At 44.1% G+C, this 23,279-nt stretch overlaps 3 protein-coding genes across 5 annotated transcripts; 2 read left to right on the plus strand and 1 right to left on the minus strand.

Moving 5' to 3' along the window:
• Positions 1-6,199: 6,199 nt before the first annotated feature.
• Positions 6,200-8,975, plus strand: tmem254 (transmembrane protein 254). The gene is made up of 4 exons (XM_062463866.1): positions 6,200-6,347; positions 7,349-7,452; positions 7,842-7,901; positions 8,155-8,975. Exons 1-4 carry the CDS (start codon positions 6,261-6,263, stop codon positions 8,273-8,275), a joined length of 372 nt encoding a protein of 123 aa, XP_062319850.1. The 5' UTR covers positions 6,200-6,260; the 3' UTR covers positions 8,276-8,975.
• Positions 8,976-10,376: 1,401 nt separating this feature from the next.
• On the minus strand, positions 10,377-16,470 carry LOC134022385 (L-threonine ammonia-lyase). 2 transcript variants are annotated; one of them, XM_062463864.1, is made up of 12 exons: positions 16,179-16,470; positions 15,618-15,720; positions 13,789-14,134; positions 13,470-13,586; positions 13,064-13,305; positions 12,725-12,890; positions 12,480-12,579; positions 12,320-12,395; positions 11,952-12,077; positions 11,578-11,745; positions 11,006-11,063; positions 10,377-10,559 (listed from the first exon to the last, which is right to left on the minus strand). In XM_062463864.1, exons 1-12 carry the CDS (start codon positions 16,240-16,242, stop codon positions 10,461-10,463), a joined length of 1,665 nt encoding a protein of 554 aa, XP_062319848.1. In that variant the 5' UTR covers positions 16,243-16,470; the 3' UTR covers positions 10,377-10,460. The 2 variants fall into 2 exon arrangements, with proteins under 2 accessions (XP_062319848.1, XP_062319849.1); XM_062463865.1 differs by lacking the exon at positions 15,618-15,720 and having other exon boundaries at positions 16,179-16,469.
• Positions 16,471-18,728: 2,258 nt separating this feature from the next.
• Positions 18,729-23,206, plus strand: LOC134022392 (placenta-specific protein 9-like). Of its 2 annotated transcripts, XR_009930641.1 has the most exons (5): positions 18,729-18,966; positions 19,069-19,157; positions 22,285-22,379; positions 22,528-22,754; positions 22,811-23,206. XR_009930641.1 is itself a non-coding variant. In XM_062463873.1 (4 exons), the coding sequence occupies exons 2-4, from the start codon at positions 19,094-19,096 to the stop codon at positions 22,675-22,677; spliced, it is 309 nt and encodes a 102-aa protein (XP_062319857.1). In that variant the 5' UTR covers positions 18,729-18,966; positions 19,069-19,093; the 3' UTR covers positions 22,678-22,804. The 2 variants fall into 2 exon arrangements, 1 of the variants encoding a protein (XP_062319857.1); XM_062463873.1 differs by lacking the exon at positions 22,811-23,206 and having other exon boundaries at positions 22,528-22,804.
• Positions 23,207-23,279: the final 73 nt, after the last annotated feature.

Consider the following 23,279-nt stretch of genomic DNA (forward strand, 5'->3'; position numbering starts at 1 on the left):
TTGTACTTTCATCTCTTATCAACTGTATTTGACGATGTTCCCTAGCCAGATGTTAGTGGTCCAATCGGCTCGAAGGGGCGTGACCATGCAAGCAGCAGGAGAAGTGCGCTGAGGATGCGCCGCCGCTCCGACCGTCCTGGTAGCGCTGTCATCACATTTGACAGTTGCTGCAGCTGTCACGTGACCAAACAATTACCTCATCCTTGCCGTCAAAATCATGTTGCACTGTAGGTGTTGTATATATTACTTATAGTAGCTATGCAGTAGTTGAAGGCCAAGGAACATTTGAAATCACAGAACTAGACGCTGGGTATTTGTAAATGAACTGTTGCGTATGGCAATTCTTAGTACATTTCTGTACCCCTGCTCCACAACTTAAAGTGTGTATCGACTTTGTTGTTGACAGGTAGGTCTGGTCAGCTGCATGAGTTCATTAGTGGGCTGCTGGCCTTATTTCCTAGTGGGTGACATTTAATACCAACTGGCTATTTCTGTAACACGACTACTTTAATGGTGAGTATATAAATATATACACAGTGTTCAGACTATTTTTTTATTACATTTTGCTACATTACAGCCTACAGTAAATTGACTACACACAATGACCCATATTGACAATGCAAATTGTATTATCCTAACTCTATAAAAAAAAACTATGTGCACATTTATTTATACAGTGGTACAATGGTCTAATACCACATTTAACATTTGATGGAAGAATTGAAGACTGAGAAAGCCAAACAGACATTGCAAGAAGCTTTTTGAAAAAATGTCATGCTGGAATAGCATGGGTTATCACATTTTTTACAAATTTGTGGAGTTCTTAAGATATTCATAAATTAATATAAATAGAACTTAGATTAAACTTTTCACTCAAACTGCACTATATATCTATCATGTTCTGCAATAAAAAATGAAGTAATCCACAGTCTGCATACTACATTGCATCTGTGGTAGTCTCACTGCTCTTCTCATTACTACACCCCCCTGTGCACACACACACACACATCTTCAAAAGAGCATCCGTCATCTGTTGGTCATTTAAAGTGAAGATGCGTAGCACCAAGGCAGAACAGAGTTGTGCAGGCAATCACAAAGCTGAGATGAGCTCCTAAATTAGAGTGTGCAGGGCAGGCTCGCTGGGAGGCTTTGGTTAAATTACAGGCCATGTTTTTAGTGAAGGCTGGGCTCGTCCCCGGACTGGCAGCAGCTGAGGACCATCACTCATACGCCTCTCTTCCTCCGGCTTGTTAGACAGTAGACAAATGAACACTATCTACGAAAAGGATGTGCAAGCATAACACATCTGTGTGTGTGATAAGTCACCCCTCCAGGTGGGAGTCAGGTGGCTGAGCGGTGAGGGAATCCGACTAGTAATCTGAAGGTTGCTGGTTCAATCCCCGGCTCTGCCAAATGACGTTGTGTCCTTGGGCAAGGCACTTCACCCTACTTGATGATAAGATGGAGGGAAAAAGCAGGAGAGGTCATGGGGAGGAAGCCATCTGGTTAGAAGTATTTGTCTGGGGACAGCCATTGAACAGTCATGTCGACATGCCACGGTAACCCTGTCAAATACCATTAAGCAATCTGAAGGTTGAATTGATCCTTTGTATCACCAGTAAAAGAAAATGAATCCACTTGAGTTGGGAGGTATGTTGAAAGGTTAAGAAATCCATTTAACCAGGGTGATTTTAGTTGATAAAGTATAAATTACAATTCTTACCACCATAAATAAAGAATTTACAAAAACTTAAAGGCAGTTGTTGATTTTTTCACGGTTTGTGTATTTACACCACTGAGAAATCCCTCTCAAAAAACTTTTAACTGTGATAGACTAACCTACCTTAGTAGTTGCACAGGGACATCTTGTGGTGCAATAGGATAACTGCAGCTTTCCATTGCTATATTCTCTTTCAGGCTGCGTATAAATGACATGTTCTAACTATGTGAATGCCTCTCACATTGTCTCTGTTGTTAACAGTTTGAAACCCTTCCTTAGTCGCACTGTAAAGATGGAACACAAGAAAGAAGGCAGGGTTCTCTACTGCCTTGTCTGTATCATGTTTGTTCTGGAGATTAATCTGCACAAGAAAATGAACAAATGAAGCTCACATCCTAGTTTGAAACCAATTCAGTACAAACAGAGTCCAAAGATAACAAATGTGCATCCATGTGCGGAAAAAAACAAGCCAAGCATCCTGTCCTATCTTGTGTTTTCGTAACTTTGTGTTTGAAATAGAAAAAGTGTTAGAATCACCAGTCTGGAGAACTGATACAGACCTGATAACCAAAGGATTTTGATAAAGATGAAAGACTTTAACTCCCCTTTAGACACATGTTTGTTTTTCTGTTTCATAATCTGGACAATTTTCTCTGGTGTGCCACAACAGAAAAATATATTTTAAAAAAATTATAATAAAATAAGCAAACTTGTTGAATATGATTAATTTATTATGATACAAGTGCAATAAATAATAAATAGATAAATAAATCAACAAAACTGGATTGGGATTTAAAAAGCAGTGACAGTCCTACAAACACAATCCAAATAGAGTCCTGTACAAGGCAATGAAGAGATCACCAAAATAATCAAATATTCTTAGTAAACACTAGTGTCCTCAGATGTGGTAAGGTCCAGACGGTCTCCCTCCCACCACTCTCCCTCAAGTACTCCTAGGATCTCCTGCAAGGATAGGGCAGGGAGCTCAGGCAGTGAGGTGTGCTGATGCAGGTCCTGCCCTGGGTGGCTAGACATCAGATAAGACTCTGGAGAGGCTCTGCTCCAGGGACCATCCAACTGGCAGTACTGACCCGCCATAGGTGAGGAGTTCTCCTGGCCCACCTCCCAGCAGCCAGAGTCAGGGGTGGATGGAGCCTGGCCCTTGGACATGGGCTCTCCACAGGCCATGTAGAAGGGCTGTTGCTGCTTTGATGATCCTGGGTAAAGCAAACCTTGGCTGGAGCCTGAGCTGTAGCTGCTCCCCTCCAGAGGACTCCACGTGGACGGCAGTGGGGATGGCTGCTCTCCCATTTGGGGCCAGCCTCCTGGGACCATCTGGTAACCAGGTTTCCTAACTGCATGGCTGGAGCTGGCGGCCAGTAGAATACTATGGTGAAGGCCAAACATGGAGCTGTAGTGGCTAGTGTCCTTTGGGGTAGAGTAAGCTGGTGGGCAAGTGCCATAGAAGCAGTCTGCCTCCACTTCCTGCTTTACCTGTGCTGGGTAGGGTGGCGGTGAGCACTGGGAGGGCAGAGGGGTGGTGCTAGGCTGAGTTCCACCGGTGCTCATGGGGAGTGGATCCGGGGTAGTGGTCTCTGACTGCCACAGGGCCTTCTTGGCTCCCTTACACTTCAGTGTCCGAGCTCGTCTGTTCTGGAACCATACCTAAAGAAGAAAGGGACTTTGTGTCAGATATTTGCAAGGATATACTGTTGATGTTATCGCTGTTGACTAAGATAGTCTGCTTCGCTTTGTGTTTTTGTTAATTATTTTCGTAGTTTACCAACAAACACATGGAGAAAATAGTGAAAGACTGGCTCTTATCTAGGTGGTATCTGCTCTGTTTGCAGTAAGTGTTGTACATTCTACAAGTCAATACAAATAAAACCAAGCAGATAAAAAGTGCTTGCTTCATCTTAATGATGAAACAGATAAACTAAAAAGCCTGATTGCAGTATCAACAGTTCTGACCCATAGGCTATTTGAACATAAAGCCCTGTTTATCACAACAATCCCCTGCATGTTGTCTTCTATGTTGTCATATTGTATGTGTGTATATGTGTGTGTGTGTGTGTTTGTGCGCATGCATATTTGCATGAAAATCAGTGACCTGCCAGTAAATACAAAAGATGATGATGCGAGGTTCCATCTTGGCCATGTTCTTACCTGGATGCGAGACTCCGGCAGGCCAGTGGTCTGGGACAGGCTCTCTCTCAAGCTGATGCCAGGGTAAGGGTCTGTCTCGAAGGTAATGCGCAGGAGCTCTACGTGCTCCTTGGAGAAGCTGGTTCTCTTCCTGCGGCTGGCGCTCCGGGATGGGCCTCCAGAGGTGGAGGTCACCTGTCTGGGGGCCTCTAGGGGGAAAACACAGGACAGGGACTGTGTCAGACATCGCTCCAGGGCAGGACAGTGGGTTGCGGGGGAGTTCTTATCCTGGGCTTGTATACAACACTGTTCCTCACTAAAATAGCCCTATATTGGAAGACTTGTGGTGAACAATGTTACAATACTAGAGTTAAACCAAACAGGAAACACAGTTATGCAAAGATGCTGTGTAATGGTAGAACATCAACAAGCAAGCAAACTCGAGTCCCTGCAATGTGTTTATGTTGTCTTTGACACATGCAGTATGATAAATACATCTGAGACATATATACACATCTAGGCATTTACAGAAGAAACCAGGCCATTCATTCTACATTCAGACAGAAAGCTGCAAATTACATTCAGTGTCAGCCAATGACATCTCCTTACCAATGCTGGTGTCTTTCCACATAATTCTGTGAGGTCTCTGGTTCCTTCGGTTCTTCTGAGTGTAGGTAAGTGAAGATGCTCCTGCGCCGAAATCTGAGTAGCTTTGTTTCCTGAAGGCAACAGGGGCCTATTTATATGAATCACCTGAGATCCCAGGCCCACCTTAGCACCCCTCCCATCAGAGGTGCTGATTGTGCAGTGTCATCTTATTGGTGACAGTTTGTTTTGAAGGAGCAAATGAGAGAATGGGGGATGGGGGTGTGTATGCTGTCTTTACAATACTAAAGTTAAGATCATCTGACCAACCCACACACCCCAACACAGAACCAACCATAGCAGTCCCCATCAAGTACATGCAAGATCAGTGGCATCTTTCATACAGTACTATGTTACAAATATATTTGGAATGTGAAAATGTTCTTTGAATATCTGTTAAAATAAGCAATTGGTTTAAAAGTACAATAACAATTTAAAAGTCTTTTATTTACATATCTGTTTGATTTTTGACAAATAAGTTTGAGTGATTTCAATACTAGTCACTAAAAGGTGGTTTCTGAAAGTCTTTTAATAGCATATGCAAAATAACAGAGCTTAATCAGTAAACAATACACTTGAAAATGGTTACCTCACATGACTAACAGGATAAGCAAAATTCAAAAGAAACTTTTGCAACTGATTTCTTTTCAAATGCAAAACAGTGAGTATACTTGGGAAAACTGGGATTGTTAATTGTTTAATGATTAATTGGACCACTATCTCCCTATTTAGATAGAGTAGAGCCATTCGACTGAATGGGCTAGCCTGTGCCCACTACTGAGTTCTTAGGACAACTTGACATGTCCAGGCCTTGTGAGGGTGACCTTTCACCTCCATGACATCACTTCTTCTTTCATATGGATGCAAAAAAAGGTTAATACAATATACATTTACTGTGTACCTAGCTTGCGCATACATGGAGTCCAGTGGAATCGCAACCATGTTATCTACAAATAGAAAGACTTATAATATCAGCATCTACTCTAGAGAGAGGCATTCCTGGTTCCTTCACCCCTTATCTGACTGACTGAGGATCAGTGTCTCAATGGGTTGGGGTCGGCTCCTGAGAGTCCCACTCATTCAGGTCAAAGACGAATGTGGATGTATCATCCAAATCCAATCACATTTTATGCATATACTTATGGCACACTCCAAAATCGGCTTTATATGAATAGAGTGTTTATTTTGTTAAAAGTAGCTTACATTTAGGAATTCGGATACTTCCATGGACTGCACTTTACCTTCAACATTTGAATGCTTCCATTGTGTTTAAAACATAACTCTATATCATTAGTCATAGACTACTTTTGTAATATTTTGAGTCTGCTTCATCTGATTACAGTTTGTCCACACGTTTACATACAATGACCCGTGAGTGAGTGATTAAAGACGACTAATAGTTTGACTACTGGGCTTTTCAACAAATGGATCAAACGGTTGTGTCATTATTGTCATGCAGAAGGATTATCCTGGGTCATTGGCAAGTTTAGAAGGCTGCAGCACTTTTGAGTTCAAACATAACAAAAACTTATTTTGAAATGATCAGTACTGCAACAATATGTTATGTTATTCGAAAATATATGAGTCCTCAATCTCATACCGATTAATGGCACTCTATAAAATAATTTATGGGGAATTTACCGACGATGTAGATTATTAACTACACAAACAGTCAGCAGGGTGAATTTACACTGTGCATTCGTGTTGTGACTGCACATTCAGATTAGAGAAGGGGACCAACCAAGCAACCATGGCAAAAAGTGATGGGTGCGATTATTTTAAGAGGACCAGTCTTTTCTGGATAATTACAGTAACGCTTTCAATGGGATACTTCACCGTAAGTTAACAGAACCCATGTCGTTGTAAAATCGTTTTTTTTTAATGATAAAGTATGTTTTATTTTTCAGTGCCGCCATGTTACTAAAACGTCCAGCAAGCTAACGTGTTACTTCCAATAGGTTCCGGGTAGCTACTGTATAGTACAACAATTCTAAATTCTGAGTTGACAGAGATTAATCAATATTATTGTATGCGTTTATTATATAGCTAGCTGATTTTGTTTTGTGTGGAATCAATTACACAATACCATACTTTAAAATACATTTGATTTTCTATTTTAAGTTAGAGCTAGAGCTACCTTTCTTCAAAATAGCTAGCTAGTTAGCTGCTTGTCAGGTTATCAATCAGTTCAGTCTTGTTGATTAAATGATCTGTTATCAATTTGGGTTATATATTAGCTGGATAAGTATATTTGTCGAGTATGGCAAAAGTCAAGGCTATGCATGTGTTATAGCTGGCCTACATAGTTTACGTAATAGCAATCCAAAACGTCGAGGTTTTTGAGTAAGGCTAGTGGGCATACGTGTGGATAACTAGGCTAGCTAGACTCTATTTATGTGGCAAGCTTGCTATTTCATTCATTATCGAGTTCCCCATTTCTTGCTTCATTATCTAAACTGCTCCCTCTGAGATAAATGTCAGGGTTTGCTAACTGAACGTGCCTAGTTACAATACCACGTTCAAACAAAGACGAAAATGGGTTTGGCCTCATTCAGGGTCAAAGGTGGTGGGTTGGTTCACAATAAACCTTAGTACACAAGCTGGAGGCCCAGTGAGATCTGAATAATAGATGTTTTTGTCAGGTGTGTTGTGTGATCCATGCCTATATTCTAGGATGATACTATGAAACTATGGACTTGACACAGTTTGGGCTAAACTGATTTGGATAATTGAAGGATTGGATAGGCCTTGGGTACCATACAGTAGAATATCTTACAGAATTATCTGTTTTGTTCTGTTGTTCTGAGTTGACAGTTTCTAAATGTTTATGTCTTTCAGTGTGTCGTCTTCATGCCGGAACATGTCCCTTATGACAACCTGGGCCCACTCGGCTCTCTTTCCAAATACCTGGTGCACAACCATCATGATCTCATGGTAAAAGGGTAAGAAACAGTGGACACCCACTAACACAGTATCCAGTACTGACATTAAACCAGGTTACAGACCCATGGTAAGACATTCAGCAAATAGCCTGTAAGTGTGTAAGGGATGAATATTGTTGAATGTTATAGTTTCAATGTAGTGTAGCTTGTGTGATGCTAATGAATTGGAAAGATAGATTATCCATGAATCTTGTCACACATCAATGGATCCTATCGTTATGAAGTGCTAAGTACCCACACAATGCAGATAATTAGTCATCTTAATCAACGTTAGCCTTTTCCTTGCCATTTCAGAACAGCTGATAATGGCCCTGTTAATCAATCACAATGACCCATTTGGTAGCATAAGAACGGAGCTGTAACATTCACATCCTTCTGCCCTGTTTCAGTTGGTGGGCAGCCTGGGCCATCCATGTGTTTGAAGCTCTTGTTGCCATGAGGATCTGTAGGTGAGTAAAACTACCTCTTGCATCCCCTAGGGGTCACTGTAGTTCTGCAGCAGCTCTCCTCACAATGCATTGCCACACCCATTGTGTACACAAGTACAAATGTTGCACAAGATGATAAACTCTGTAGTCACTGTTGGAGAATGGGGTGGAGATTGTTTCAAACCATATGGTATGTGTCAAATTGTAGACTACACTTGTATTTAGAAATGTGGTATTGAAATGTGGTATTGAAATCGCTGCCATGTCTTTGCAGAGCAAAAGGGATTGCCGGACCAACGACACGCTTTCTTTGGTTTGTCCAAACAATACTGTTTGGCTTTGCTTCGCTGGGCCTGCTCATCAAGTACAAGCCTGACCGGCTCAAACACCAATGAGTCCTCCCGGATGAGACTCCAAGTACCACAATGCTGTACTTTAGTAAAAGGGTACATGGGTTAAAGCAGCTTCTAAATTGGGCCAGTATCGAGTGTCTATGAATACGTTTGCTGTGAATCCCTGAAACCTTTTTTGGGTTGCAATTTTTGATAACCATGGAATTCTAATAACTCATTATGAATTTAGGTACCTAACTTTTTCGTTGTTAGTATATTACTATAGTAACAAGAGAAATACACTCTCTGAACTTGAGGCCTTCTGAACAACTGTGAGGTTAGAAATTTAACAACAGTTGTTTACAGTAAATAATACATTAGATATAAAGTAGATAATACACATTCCTCCCAAAGGAATGGGTCTACTTTGTCAGATTATTTCTAAAATATAATTAGCAATGTTTACAATAGATTATGAACCATGTTTATCTGGAACATAATTTGGGATTATGACAAATCATTGTCTGATTTATGCAATTAAGACTTGTAAGGGCATTAAATAATTGTTGCTTCAGCTGGAATCAATAGTTTTGAAGGATGATAATATAATTTTTTCAAAAGAGAAGCCACAAATCAGCATCAGATGTTTTTTTAATGCCCACGTTTGCCTTTAAAATTAAATTGCTGGACCAATTTTGTCATACAAGATAAGAGTTCTTTTAATATGTAAAGTGTGAGCAATAAAGTTTAATGAACACATTTATACATTTTCACGCAGTCTCTTATCCTTAGCTCAAACAGGAACAATATCATAACAAAGAAGCTTGTTTTACTTCTGACTGAGCAGCACCAGCTACAAACCTGACTAGTGTCACAGATGGCTGATCATCTCCCTCAGGAAGCCTGTCAGCCTCCAGCAGGTGAGGATGGTTTACTGGGCTGTTATGAACTGTGATTTAAGGTTAGGGAGTCAAACTGAGCCTGTCCTGGATACTGCACTGATCTACAGGGAAAATACACAGCATGTCTTTAGTATTCAGTGGGTCAGTCTTTTGCATCATATCCGTGAGTTACTGGATAAGTTACTCAACAGATACTCACCCAGCATTGTGGAGGATGGAGACACCATCTGCATAAACCCTCTCAATAAGTTCCATTCCCACAGGATGGTAGACGGCCTACTACTATGGTCAAAGCCAAAGAAGCACACTGGGGTCAGATCGTCCTCTGCTAACGAACTTAGAGAATTAGACACACTTAATCGTCTGTCTCTCTGGTGCTGTCTCTATTCGTTAATCAAGCGGATGACATCTTCTGGACAACTTTCATATGCAGAAATCTCATTTGTTAGATTTATACAACTGTAAACAAGCGGAACTTTTGGCCGATTGGCCAATTGAATGGATGCACCAGCACAGATGTGGCCAATCGTACTTCCGTTACTGGCTGTCAAGAGACACTTTCAATGCAGGTGTTGAATTGTTCTTGACTTCACTCTATACTCAGTTTACGTTTGAACATTTTAAATATAAACAAACAAACTTTAGAATATACATTTGTTTTATTTCCTGAGATGTTTTTTTATATACAATCTACAAATTTAGATCTACATTATACATACATTGTATAATGTATTATATATTGTACATTATAAGTATAGAAATATATACATCAGTTCAAAAACAATCTGCTTTGAAAATAAGTTAATATCTCTCAATACAACAGTACAATAGCTGGCTATTTGTAAAGGAACCACTACATACTGGGTTCTGTAACCTATAGGTTAACCATGTGAAATAGCTAAATCATACTAATACATATGCATACATTAGATGTACAAGACGGTTCTCAAGCATTGTTAAGTATCAATATATCACAATAAGATTATCCTTCAGCTTCTTAACTGCAGAACTGTTGGTTGAAGACCTCAACCTCTTTATTCAACTGAACATGTTCAAAAGGCTTTTCTGTACTCGTAATCATCTTTATTTAACAGCTGCAGCAAATGCCTTCAAATATTGTTGCAGCAGAGTTCATCTACAATGTGTGTTTTGTGTGTTCTGTTTCACTAAGGATCTGTAGATGCAGTCCAGTGTGTCGATCTTCTCTGTACTGTATGTGCTTTCTGCTTAGTATTGTCTTGTGATGCATTGCTGTGTGTGTGTGTGTGTGCGTCTATTTATGTATGCTTGTGTGTGTGCGTGTGCACATTGAAGGTGAGAGAAGCTGACAGCGTGTATCCGTCCGCTCACCGGTCCAGCCAGCGTAGTGTTGGATAGCGCTCAGACAGGGTTCTGCGGAGCTGGCCGGCCTGGCTCTTATCCCTGGTTTCCACCACACACTCCACCTGTCAGGACATGCACACAGTTAACCCCTGCCACCCATGACATCACCACGCACACGTGCGCTGAACTAAGCTAATTACACATGAAGATTGACCCTCAGTGTCTGTCTGGTTAGATAGTTACTGGATATATAGCATCCCATGGGGGTAAATTGTTCCTCTTAGGATTTCCCTCTCTTTTAAAAAATGTATGTGTGTCCGATGAGAACCTGCTGCTAATAGAAAAACGTGCCCAAATACCTCCATGCAGTTCATTTAGTATCACAGACTGCACTGTAATGTAAGTATGTTTGTTGTACTCGATCCAGAATGCACCACTTATCCTGCAAAACCCCCAGTGGTGCCTGAGCCAAGGTTACCATGGTGATGCTGGTGCAAGGAGGAGCTGTTTAATGGAATGGAGGAGGGAGGGGGGGAAGAGGAAGAGGGGGGGGGGAAGTTATGCGTACCTGAACCTTGAAGAGATCTGCTCTGTCACCGTGGCTCCTGTGGCAAACATCCAACAACCTGAGACAGGAAGAGAGAGAGTGAGTGAGAGAGACAAGCACAGAGTCACATCAACACGACACACACAAAGAACACTGTACTGCACATGGGGAAGGATAGGGAAAATAAGTGGGAAGAAAGGGAACTTAATTTGAGCATTTCTCCCCATCCCGTCAGAGGAGCTGTCGTGCCAGCTAAAGCCTCCTGTGGCTTATTCTGCTAGATCGGATATGAGGAGAACCGGGTCAGTAGCATTACTGGGAGAAGCCTAACTATACACACTCATCTCTCCAGCCACATCAACCACACATTAAGACAGAGGCCAATGATTCACTGTGGCAGTACAAGGTTAGGGGCAACCTCAACTTGCAAACTCACTTTGGATTAAGTGTTTGTCTGGTCCATGTGTGCATTTGTGTGTGGATATGTTTTCATTTATAATCCATTAACCCACTTCTTAATCTCATCGGGCCTGGCATGTGCCACAGTCCATTTCCACCTCCCTCCCACCCTGCTCCCATTGTGTCCAGCTCACCTGACATCCTCTCGGGCCAGCATGTCCAGGAGCTTGGCCATGTCTCCTGGGAAGTCTCCCAACTGCACTGTAAACTTGCTGACCCGGTCATCCAGAACCAGCGCCCGGTCCACACACTGCCGGACCAGGTCCAGCTCCATGTTGGCGCTGCTCACCACCACAGCAACCCTAAATTGACAAAAAGGATTTAGTACTCACGTTGATAGCAAGGATAAACTGTGTTTTTGCTCAAAAGTAGATTAAAATGATTTAGTACTTAACATCAAAACGATACCAAAAAGCATAGTATAGTAAAACTATGCGATAAATGTTTTGGGTCTAAACAAACAGAATATGTGTATGTTTAAGTTTGTGCCTGGCTGTGTTGATCTCACTTTTTGCCCTTCAGCTCAGGTAGTTGGCCGGCCAAAATGGCCGCCAGTCCCATGGCTCCCTCTGTGTCCACAGTGGCACGCTCAAACTCCTGGAACCTCAGCATGGCTACCAGGGAGTCCTCCTCGCTATGAGGCGACAGAGGCAGGAATCACTGACCACAGGACAATAACAGGTGCTATTCCTTGCTCCAGGGAATGTGTAAATCCCTTGTGTGGATATAGTCCCGTACACATGCTGCCCATTGTACATTTACTTGGATGGATTGATTTAATAGACTCTTTTATCTAAAACAACATCAAACTGTATTTCAGCAGTTGGGGCCAAGGAAAGATCTGTATTGTAACCAAGTGCAACTGTTCAACCATACCTGACTGAGATGACTTTATCCACTAGTTTCTTAGCCAGCTGGAAGTTGTGGGTACCCAGTGAGTGTTCAACCAGGTCTGCAGTGAGAGAGAAGGTTGATATCACAGTCTGGCCGAGGGACAATGAATGAACAAAGGGAAAAGACTAGAGACATAGTTTACCTCCATAGAGTTTATTGTTGGGAGTGATGTGCATGTCTTTGACTGGACCGTCTATTTTAAGGGATTGTAGTAGAAGAGGATATCCTTCTGGTTCCACTCCCTGTCAAAGTGACATTTGGGACAATATGCTTCAGCTACTCATTCAGACCTGCATCATTCAGTAATATATTTTGGAAGTATTTAGTCGTATTAAATGGTAGTAGTTTGGAAATATTAGAGTTAGGGATCAGTTAGAGGTCACTTACAATGACCATGATGCGTGAGTTGAGGTGTTTGATGGCGACCGCTGTGCCAGCCAGTAAGCCACACTGCCCACCAGCAGGCACAATGACAGCATCTAGTTTGGGCACCTGCTCATGGATCTCCATGCCCATTGTTCCCAGACCTGCCAGGTACACAGCACTGTCATCCCTGCACACCACAGAGAGAAAAAAAACAACATTCCATTGAATACATTAGGGTTTGTGTAGTGCAGGCTGTACCACCAGTGTCTCATGTCCATCAAACTGCAGGATGTATCATGCAAGGAAAGCTGGAAGATTCAGTAGAATCAGAAAGGTCAGGTCAGGCCCAGTGTGACTCACTCTTCCAGACAGAGGTATCCGTTCTCCTTGGCCAGGTGGCGAGCATGGTTGAAGGAATCCCTGGCCGTGCTGCCGTACGAGATGACCATGGCACCGTAGTCTCTGTAGGTCCTGAGGCGCGGTGGGGAACAGCTGGCCGGCATGATGACGAACACGGGGATCTTCAGCTCCACGGCGTGGTGGGCCACGGCCATGGAGAAGTTACAGTCTGTGGCCACGATCACACCCTTCTTCTGTTTCTCCTGGGGGGGTGGGGGTGGGGGGGAGGGTGGCAGGGGTAGGTATGTGTCACACACACACACACACACACAGACACACAGACACACACGCATGGATGCAATGATTAATGGACGCACCCGCAGACATACACACGCACGCATTAAGTCGTTTGGGAGGGGTCAGTTACCAGTGTGAGGGAGGAGAGAAGGTAGAGCACTCCTCTCTCCTTGGCTGAGCCCGTGTAGTGGAGGTGTTCCTTCTTCAGGTAGATCTCCATCCCATACTGTTTGGATAGTCTGGAGTACTAGGAGCACAAACAACAACACTTTCTCATCCTGGCCATCTCTATGCTGTGGTGCCCAAAGTCGGCAAAATTCTACGACAGTTTTTTTCAGTGACACAGGATGTTAGCTTTCAATACATGGAGATATCTGATCTATGGGAGCTTTCATGCTTCGGAGACACAGTACATCAGGTGTTCTTTGCTCTGTGAGGGGCTGGCATACCGTGCAGGGGGTCTTCTGTATCCCCGACTGTATTTTGAAGGCAGCAGCACTAATGTCCTCAAAGCGGAGGTACTCGGATGTAGGCTTGGGGACAGCTGTGCTTCCGCTGTCTCTCTTCTTGCTGGTTTTGGGGGGGTCCTTCAGTTGAATCTCCGGGGTGCCTTCAACCTTGGTCTCCCAGGTCTTCACGTCGCCGTTCAGGAGATCCTCTTCCCCAAAGTCCTTGAGGCGCTCTGGCTCGATGAGCGTGGTGCGGCGGCTCAGGGCGCCGTTGCAGACGTGGCTGGTCTTGCTTGAGGTGGGGCCCTTTGTGCTGGACCTCCTGGCGCCCCGGCGCTCCTCCTCACTGGGGGGGGGGGGGGGGGAGAGAAGGAGAAAAGGAGAGCGAGAGAAGAGAAGAGATGATGAGCCCTCTAGACGTGCAGCCATATCTTTTCTCTGTGGCTTTTCGGTACACAAAGCAGCGAATATGAAGGAGCTTTGTGGAAGTGAAATGAGGAGAGGCACCCAAGTTAGATGAGAAGAGAAATATATTTTGTTTGTGTGCGTGTGAGCACATGTCTATGTGTGTTTGTGCATGTGGATGTGTACAGTATATGTGTACGTGTGCGCCTGTGATCCTGTTGACAGGTAAGCCTTGTCTATTGTGTGGACATGAACAGAGTCGACCTTGGTCTGTGGACAATGGAGGATAATCCACACAGATCGTTCTCAGGGTAGGTACAACTGCCTCATGACAACAAAAATAGGACCAGTTCATCACCTGTTAATTGACTGTCGTCCCTAAACACATGCACCCACACACGGCCCATCCGGATTGAATGATAGACGGATTAATTTGATTAGACTACATGTTGTCTTTCTTTAGTTGAATTGGTGACAGATGTATGTTTTTAATGATTTACTGAGGTATTTCAGCTCTGCTACTGGCACGCAGCATTTAAACATAGTCATCTGAGAGAATCGGATTATCTATAACAATCTGACAGACGATGGAATACAAACTGTGTTTTGGATTTGGAAAAATGTGTCCAAACTTTTGACTGGTACTGTATATATATATATTTTTTTCATTTATTAATAAAGTAAAGTATATTAAACTGAGACGATGAATATACAAACCATTCAGATACTAATGCAGCCACATACGCTTCGTCATCACGCAAACTCATGAATAGATCTCCACAACTACACACCTACTAAGTAACTTTGTCTTGTCATGAATGTAAAAGGTCACAATAGTCTCTCACAATTCTAATATCTCTACTGTCAAATCAAATGTAATTAATAGCATTTCAAACTGTCTGCTTTGACGAATTAAACTTTCCACAATTTCCCATTAACGGTTGAATTTGATGAATACCAGATGAGTACTGAGCCCTGAGGCATTTCTCCAGTGAAGACACGTTCTCATGTTACCATCACGTTCATGTCACACACAAAGGAACAGGAGACCAGTAGATGGAGATATCAGCCCAAACTAGGATTTTTCAGTCACTTTGCCAGCCAACGTCCCCTGACTGGAGATCCCGACCGATGCTAATAATATCATCAGCTAAGCCACAAACACTTCTCTAACCTCTGACCTTATTCCCTGGTCTGACCTTGTGACGCATGTGCTGCTTCACACCATGCCCTCTCTACCTCCCCTGGTAATACCTCACCTTTTGTTTTCTCTAACCATGTAGCCGAGTTTTGAAATAGCCAATTATCTTTCTCTATGTCTGCGTCAGTCTCTGTTTGTCTTTCTCTCTCTTTCTCTCACTCCTCCTTTCTTCATCCCTCATCCCATTTTTCCCATGGGGATTCGATCTGTCCATTTTGATTACCTGGCTCTAGGGAGCATGAAGAGGATGAAGGAGACAAGGAGGCGGAGAAAGTAGTATGCCAGAGCGAAGAAGGCAGGCAGGAGAGCTTTATTTCTCCCAGGGTCTGAAAAGGGTTTCAGGGGGTCATGAGCAGAGGCAGGGGGGTTCCACACTACTTCTACCATTTCGGATTGGGCTGGGGAGTCTGGAAGATCGAGAGGAGATGTAGATAAAGCTTTGGATGTGGGGACAGTCGTTGTCGAGTGGGCTGCGAAAGACGTGGTGGAAGTTTTTGCTTGAGGTGAGAGAGGAGGAGAGGGAGTTGGGAGAATGGAGGACACTGGAGCCTTCAGAGAGGGACGACTGTGGGGAGATGGAGGGGGTGCAGGAGAAGGAGGGGGAAGGACAAGAGGAGGATCAGCGAGAGGAGGCCAAACTGGTGGCAGTTCAGCTTTAGGAGGTACAGCCTGAGTCCTAGCCTCCTCAGGATGGGGGTTCTCTCCTGCTGGGGTGGGGGGTCCCTCCTCCTCTACAGGAGGGCTTTGGGAAGGGGTGGGGGTCTCAGGGTCCCTGGTATCCCACCTCTGCCAGAAGGGGTCAGACTCCTCTCCGTCGCGGGACCCCAGTTCCTTTGGTGAGAAGCCATCGCTCAAGTAGTTGGCGTAGAAAAACTGGGCCGCAAAGTTCATCGTCGTTGGCAGACCTCCACTGCAGCGCTTTAGTCCCAGACTGCTCACCGTCCCTCTGCCGCTCGCCCCTGTTCCTCCCCGGGTCTGTGACGAACGAGCCCTCTCAAGGTGGAATACAGGAATACAGGGATACAGACTCAGAGCGCTCCCACGGTCACAATGCGCTGACCGCTCTCTCTCTCGTCGGGGCTATTTAAGGAGGGATTACTCGGGCCACATGATCTCCAGACCAGCAGCCTGCTACCCGCCCCTGGGGCCCCGCCCAGATGCTCTATTCCGGTCGCAGACCTGGATTAAACCCCCCCCCCTCCCTGTGACGTGTTCTAATCAGAAGCTCTAAAAGGATAGCTACAGACTTAAGGTTTATCTAAGGAGCAATGATCTGAAGGGTGGAGGTAGGAGCCGGCGGACAGGGAGGCTGGGTGGGAGATGAGACTGTGGTCTGCACCGGATGGAGGAGCATATGGGGTGATAAGTAGGTGAAAGGGAGAGAGGGGAGTTGAGAGAAAAAGAGAGTAGGCCTGAGACATTGTGGGGTGGGTCAAGAGCCAGAGAGAAAACGATAGACAGACAGGAAGAGAGAGAAAGAGACAGAAGCAAGGGGGTGAGGTGTTGGGTAATGACCCAGCATGCAGATAGTACTCACATCCTGAGGCAGATCAGAGGACAGAAGTCTCCCCCAACTCTGAACTTTGACCTAGCTAACAAGGACGCTAAGCGCTTCCACAAAGTCACAAGACCAATGGACACGAGACAGTGATCCCCTCTATTCCTTAGACTTTAGTCTTTGACTTAACCCACTTAAGAGAACAAAGTCCTTCAGGATGTGTCAGTAATGTTGGAGACTACTGAAAGAAGAACGTTTCCTAAAACTGTTGATTGGCCATCAATTGACTGACCACAGACCCTTTCATTCTGTCAGGTGTGTGTGTGCTTATATGTGTGTGTACTTTTTCAATGTCCAGATCCAAGACCAGGTCAGTGTGCGCTCTCTTTTAGACGGTGACCTTTGACTTAAATCTTGGCTGGTAGGCACACCTCCTTTATAAAGTATACTAAGAACAATTAAACAACATTAGTGGCATGAGGCTCTTACGTAGCTTCTGCTTGGGATTGGCTTTGGCAGAATAGCCAAGGTAGGGAGCCAGGAGAGAAAACAAAGAGAAAAGTCACTCACTGCTGAAGGTCATGAAGACATTCTAAATGCTTTCAACTAGAAGGTTATTAAGAAGACGTTAGAAGATGAGGATAACAGGGAGGCTAATCCTCTTTCTGTCTCTCCCCCTTCTCTGTTTATTGTTTGGGTTAGGGTCTCTCACTCTCTCTCTCTCTCTCTCTCTCTCTCTCTCTCTCTCTCTCTCTCTCTCTCTCTCTCTCTCTCTCTCTCTCTCTCTCTCTCTCTCTCTCTCTCTCTCTCTCTCTCTGTATCTGTGCTTGGCTCTCTTTCTCCCAATCGTTCCAATGTTCCAATGTTGTTGCAGGAATGACCATGGGAAAATGCTGTCCTGTGTGTGTATTTGTGTGTGGTTGTTTGAAAGAGTGACAGGATGATCCCTTCACCTCTGTCTCTCCAATGGAGGGCCAAGCAATCTGTGACACTGCAGGTCAGCGTGACAGAGGATGGACACTGGCTGGGGGCCAGTGTCTGAAAGGTTTGTGTTCGTGCAGGCGTGGGTATGTGTTTGTGTGTATTTCTGCATTTATTCCCAAAATTGTTATCATATTACCTACAGAATGTATGAAGTGGAATACAAATTTCACTTAATGTATAGAATCCACCTCCATCCATTTTTCTTAAGATGGAGCAGGACTGTCAGTGTATGTTTCTAGATACATGCACACCTTATATTTTTAAGGTTATTGGAAGGATACATTTTAGAAAGCTCCTGTTCTGTGTGTTCTTTTTTTATCATCCACTTAGATAACTGTTATCCCTCTCCTCGTGTCCTTTATCTGTGTATTTACTGTAACATGGATCCAAGGACAAGGAGAGCAAAGGTCTCATCCTGTCCTTCTCTCTTCTCCTTCCCCCTTGTTTGATCCCCTCACTTGCTTTTCCCCCACTTTCTCATCGTGCTTAACCCTCCATAGATCTTCTTAAGTGGCCAGACAGTGACCACCTGACCAAGCCAAAGGCTAGTCTAGCTTACTGAAGATAACCATGTGTAGTACATAAGACTCTCTGGGGTGTGTGTGTCTCTGTGGTGTTTGTGTGTGGACTGGACACTTGAGTATTTATGTGAATGGTGTGTGTGTGTGTGTGCATTATGTCAGCACATCCCAATAACAATTTACAAACAGTTCACAAACAGACATTCTTCTGCTCTTTATCAGTGGTTTACTATTGGCTCACAGTGTTCACTGTAAACAGGCAGTCTAGAATCTGTAGAGTCCTGCTCCTACCCCAGAATGTCCCTCCCTCCCTCGCTCCCTCCCTTGCTACCTCCCTCGCTCCTTCTCTCGTTCCCTCCTTCCACCTCTAGCCCCCTCCCAGATAGAGAGCTTTTGTTCTGCATTTAATGTTTTCATTAGGAAACTGGGCGCAACCCAGTGAGAAGGGGAGAGGGAAAGGGTGAATGTGGGGCACAGACTGACAGAGGAGAGTGAGCGAGAGCGAGGGGGGAAAAGAGCTTGTTTCAGACTAGTTATAAATCAGGAATTCTGTGAGCCCTGAAAACATTGTAAGTAGTTCTGCTTCCGTGTCCCTCTCTCTGCCGTACCCACTTCTACCTATTTCTATCCGTGCGAGCGAAGGTTACAGGTTCTGCTCTCTCTCTCTCCAGCTGGACTCCAGGCTTCCTGTCCACCATGACCCGCCCCTTCACCTCCACCCTCGGGCTCCTTATGCTCCTCATTGGCTTTGCAGTGGCAGGTAAGTGACACGTTTGGGTGTGGCAGGGCGCAGAGGTCAGGGTGGAGAGTTCAGTGGACACGGAGGCTTGTGTCAACAAGCCATGAGTAGATGACAGGCTGCGATGGAGATGTGTGCTTTATCATCATTGGGGGATTGTTTTGGGAGCAGCTTTGTTGGACCGAAAACAAGTCGACATTTAATTGTGTCCTTGTACGTGACCATGTCACAATTTCTCTGTAAATGCTCATATCTTTTGTTTTCAGTCTAAATCTGTTTTTCTGAGTTGCATGCAGCTTTCAATCTTCATGTACTGTAAGAGTGTCTTCCCAATGTTGTGTATGTGTTACACATGTGTCTGAAAGAATGGAGTACCTTACGGGGGTGATGGTTGGATGAAAATGTGTGCTAAATGTGTGTGTGTGTGCATGTGCATATCTACTAAGCACATCTGTTTCTTATTGTACTGAAGCTCTTGCATTGCTTCAAGTAACTCTGTCAGAACAATCTAATATTTCTTGACAAAAAATCTTCCTCAAGCATGCCATCGGCCATTTCCATCTTATTAACAGGCTTTCATAAAAACTCATAAAAATGTTGGCTGTCCATACATAAGCAGCTCTGTGTAACATCACTGAGGGTTGAGAAACCACTTGTGATTAGGCCCGTTTGTAAATGTGAATGACTTCACACTGCAGGAATGACCAACTGCAGAACACACACACACACACGCACACGCACACACACACACACACACACACACACACACACACACACACACACACACACACTGGTTTCCCAACACCGTATTGATCCAGGATCATTTGGGAAAACAAGGGAAGTGTTGTCTTTCCCATCGCCAGAGCATGAAGACAGCCTGTGGGGAGGATCACTGCTGTCCTGACCTCATGTTTTGGCCCAAGCTAGCTTTTCAATTACATATCCCACTGAGTTCCCTGTCTGCCCTCCTGCAGAGTGGAACATTAGGACATACACTTACAGGGCCAACAAAAGACACAGGTAACAGCATAAAAACCACACAAACACACGCAGAAACAATCACACGCACACAAACTACGCATTACCGGTAAGGGCCAGTTCACAGGGAGGATTGTGTGTGTTCCTATCTGCGATGCTGTGTGTTTTTTTTCCTATGGTCTGTTTCCTCTGAGTGTGCTGGTCAATTTGTCTTAACCCCCTGCTGCAACTGGGACATAATACACACAGGACTGTTCATTCATCACACACATCATCATCAATTTCTAACCTGCTCTCTTGCCCCCACTTTCAAGCACTGTACACACATGCACACACACTCCCTTGACACACACACACACACACATTCCCATGAACCCCCTTCCCCATACACACCACACACTCTCCCTTGACAGGGTTTACTGTCTGTGGTCTTTTGGTGCCCCTCTACAGTGATGGCCAAACCAGAAGTCAGAACAATAGGGAATACTGGCATGCAACAACAAACCACCTCACTCCAATTACAGATGCTAGACTGTAGTGGAATCAGAAAATTCAAGCATTTCCCATTTTAAGAAAGAGTCTTCCTGTGTTGACGTGGATGATCATCGATCATCTGATTGATTTTCTTACACTTTACTTGATCTGCTCGCGACAAATTGATATTTTTTACAGTTATGAGAAACCTAGTTTCCAAGAATAGCTTCCCTTGCAATCGAGCTTTGCCAAATAGCTCATAGGCTAACCCCCGAACTGAAAGGACACACAGACAGTCCTCTGTCTGGAAATATGCTGAAAAGCTGAATCCGACATCTGGTGTGTTTGATACGTTCATTGAGAGAAATCTAAAGCAAAGCTCCTATCTCATGACCATTTGCAGATCTGCTTGGCTCCTCTCCTGGACATATTTGGCATGTCACGGGCCTGTGTGTAATGGAGCTTATTAAACGGTTCTGTGGGATAGCTCTATAAAAACAACAGAGTCGGTGCTAACTCACCACTGCTCTTGGCAGGGCACTGGAGGGCCGTCGGAGGCCTTCAGAAAAACTCAAGTTCCTTATCTGCTGTTTATACTGTACTTCCAGACAGGCAGGCGAGAGATTCATCTTGATACTGTGGACCGTTACATGAACAGTGTGTTGTATTCTGAATACTGTTGTTGTTAGTATGAGTTTAGGAGAGATGTAAAAAGGTGAAATGGAGGCTGTTGGCATGTAGAGGGTAGAGGAGAAGTGTGTACCAGTCCTGTGATGATGTAAAAACAGGAAGTGGAAGTATGCAGTGGAGAAAACACAGGACTAGATACATGATGTAGCATTTAATTTTATTTAACCTTTATTTAACCAGGAAAGGGTCCTTGACAAGTTAACAAAATAATCAACACAGTCAGTTGAAGGAATAAATGTAGCATATTCTGGCCTCTCTCTGGAATGACTGTCCTCCACGCCAGACACGATTGCATGCAAAACTTTTGAAAACAAACTTCAGCCTGGAGAGAGAGAACAAACTGTGAGCCTCAAAGGGGAAGGATAATTGGTCACATAAAAACTTTACAGTCAAAAGAAATAGGTGGAACAATGTATGGAGTCAGTCTCCACCCAGCAACCAACAGCAATTAAAAAGCACTTTGGTTACAGCTGACCACCTCATGGTTCGTGAGAGCTGGCGTCCTCCGCACAGTGTGTGCACTGACTACATCAGACATCTGAAAGGATGTCAGTGAATCAGGATGTGCGGACATTGCTCTAGACTTCAGTCTCTGGAACAGCTGCATCTTCTCTTCATTTATTCTCAGGTCACTGAAGGCCTGGCCTTATCTGATCCCAGTTCAGTTTGCAGGATCGCTGTGTCAGCAGAAAACAAAGGCCTGGTCCAGGGATGTGGTGTATTGAGTGGCTGGCTTGCAGACTGCCTGACTGCAGAGATGCAGAGGGTAGCTAATAGGAAACACATGGAGTGAGCAGTGAAGATTAAAGGGAGGGAGGCAGAGAGGGATAAAGGGAGGGAGGGAGATGGGAGGGAGATGGAAGAGAGATAACATTTGTGTATGAGAAAGACATTCAAAATGAGTCTGAAAGTTTGACTTAATGGTACTGCACTCTAATGGTACACTTTGTAATGTGCCATGGAATAATGTATGTGATGACCCTGGAACTGTATTCTTCTGTTTTAGGACCTGCTGAGTCTAACCCCCTGCCTAGGACTGTCCGGGCAAGTGCCTGTCAAGAACATGGATCTCTCCATAACAGACTGGATGTAGTCGAGAAGGTGAATTCAAATTTGAATGAGCCTTTTATAGAAATGCGAGTCGTTTACAAAGATTTTAGATCCCATTTAGACCCATCAGTGTTTATCCCTGAACATAAACTCCCGTGGCACACTGTTGACCCAGTGTCCCGTCTCTGTGCTCTTGCAGCATGTGGAAGAAACCGTCAACAAATTGGAGACAGAGCTGGCTCTTCTGCTGGATGCCATTGAATCCCCTGAGTGGAGCCCCCTGCTGGACACCAGAGGCAAACCTGAGGTGGACATCCTGGATGGTCAGGGAGAGAAAGGTGGCTCCTGAGCCAACCATAAACAGGAAAAAGAATAAGAAATTCTGTTGGTGTTTGTGTATAAAGTTACTGACTGTGTAAGTCAGTAACTTATAGAAAGTAGGAGTGAGGATTTACGTAACTGACATGGACAGACTCTTAAATACTTTACTTTAGTTCCAAACCTGTAGTGTTGTATTGTACGCTACATTGGACCTAGCATGTCCTGTATACATCCTGTACTACAAAAGAAAGCCCCTTGCTAGAGAGCACACAGGCTTATGTACAAGGTGGTACAGTTGATAGATCTCGACACTAATTCTTAAATACACTCGTCTAATCCTCCAACACTCTTCTCCTTTTGCCTGTCTTAGCCTCTAAACCATTTTCTCACCAGGGGTGACACACATCTTAAGGTCAAGTTTACTGTACCATCTTCAAAACAGTGTGTTGTTATCAAGTTTCAAATTAACCTATATCTGCTGGTGTCTCACTGTGGCCCTCCTGTGGCAGTCTGCTACACAAAACAGAACATCATAATAAAAAAGTCAGTCTATTCTACTGGGAGGAGTTCATTTTATTTATCAAAGCAGTTAAAGCAGCATGTTTCAATACACAGAGCAGTTTGAATAGG

The sequence above is a fragment of the Osmerus eperlanus genome, chromosome 6 (genome assembly GCF_963692335.1).
Source record: "Osmerus eperlanus chromosome 6, fOsmEpe2.1, whole genome shotgun sequence".
NCBI lineage: Eukaryota > Metazoa > Chordata > Actinopteri > Osmeriformes > Osmeridae > Osmerus > Osmerus eperlanus.

What these genes read in the sequence shown, in the direction of transcription:
- LOC134022385 (XM_062463864.1), bottom strand. Translation starts at nt 16,242, where the DNA reads ATGGCTTCTCACCAAAGGAACTGGGGTCCCGCGACGGAGAGGAGTCTG. An exon ending in TACAGAAGACCCCCTGCACG is followed by an intron (nt 13,587 to 13,788) that starts GTATGCCAGCCC and finishes TTGTGCTCCTAG; the next exon opens with TACTCCAGACTATCCAAACA. An exon ending in CAGATCTCTTCAAGGTTCAG is followed by an intron (nt 10,560 to 11,005) that starts GTACGCATAACT and finishes ATGTCCTGACAG; the next exon opens with GTGGAGTGTGTGGTGGAAAC.
- tmem254 (XM_062463866.1), top strand. Translation starts at nt 6,261, where the DNA reads ATGGCAAAAAGTGATGGGTGCGATTATTTTAAGAGGACCAGTCTTTTC. An exon ending in TTTCAATGGGATACTTCACC is followed by an intron (nt 6,348 to 7,348) that starts GTAAGTTAACAG and finishes TATGTCTTTCAG; the next exon opens with TGTGTCGTCTTCATGCCGGA. An exon ending in CATGATCTCATGGTAAAAGG is followed by an intron (nt 7,453 to 7,841) that starts GTAAGAAACAGT and finishes GCCCTGTTTCAG; the next exon opens with TTGGTGGGCAGCCTGGGCCA.
- LOC134022392 (XM_062463873.1), top strand. Translation starts at nt 19,094, where the DNA reads ATGACCCGCCCCTTCACCTCCACCCTCGGGCTCCTTATGCTCCTCATT. An exon ending in CATTGGCTTTGCAGTGGCAG is followed by an intron (nt 19,158 to 22,284) that starts GTAAGTGACACG and finishes CTTCTGTTTTAG; the next exon opens with GACCTGCTGAGTCTAACCCC. An exon ending in GACTGGATGTAGTCGAGAAG is followed by an intron (nt 22,380 to 22,527) that starts GTGAATTCAAAT and finishes GTGCTCTTGCAG; the next exon opens with CATGTGGAAGAAACCGTCAA.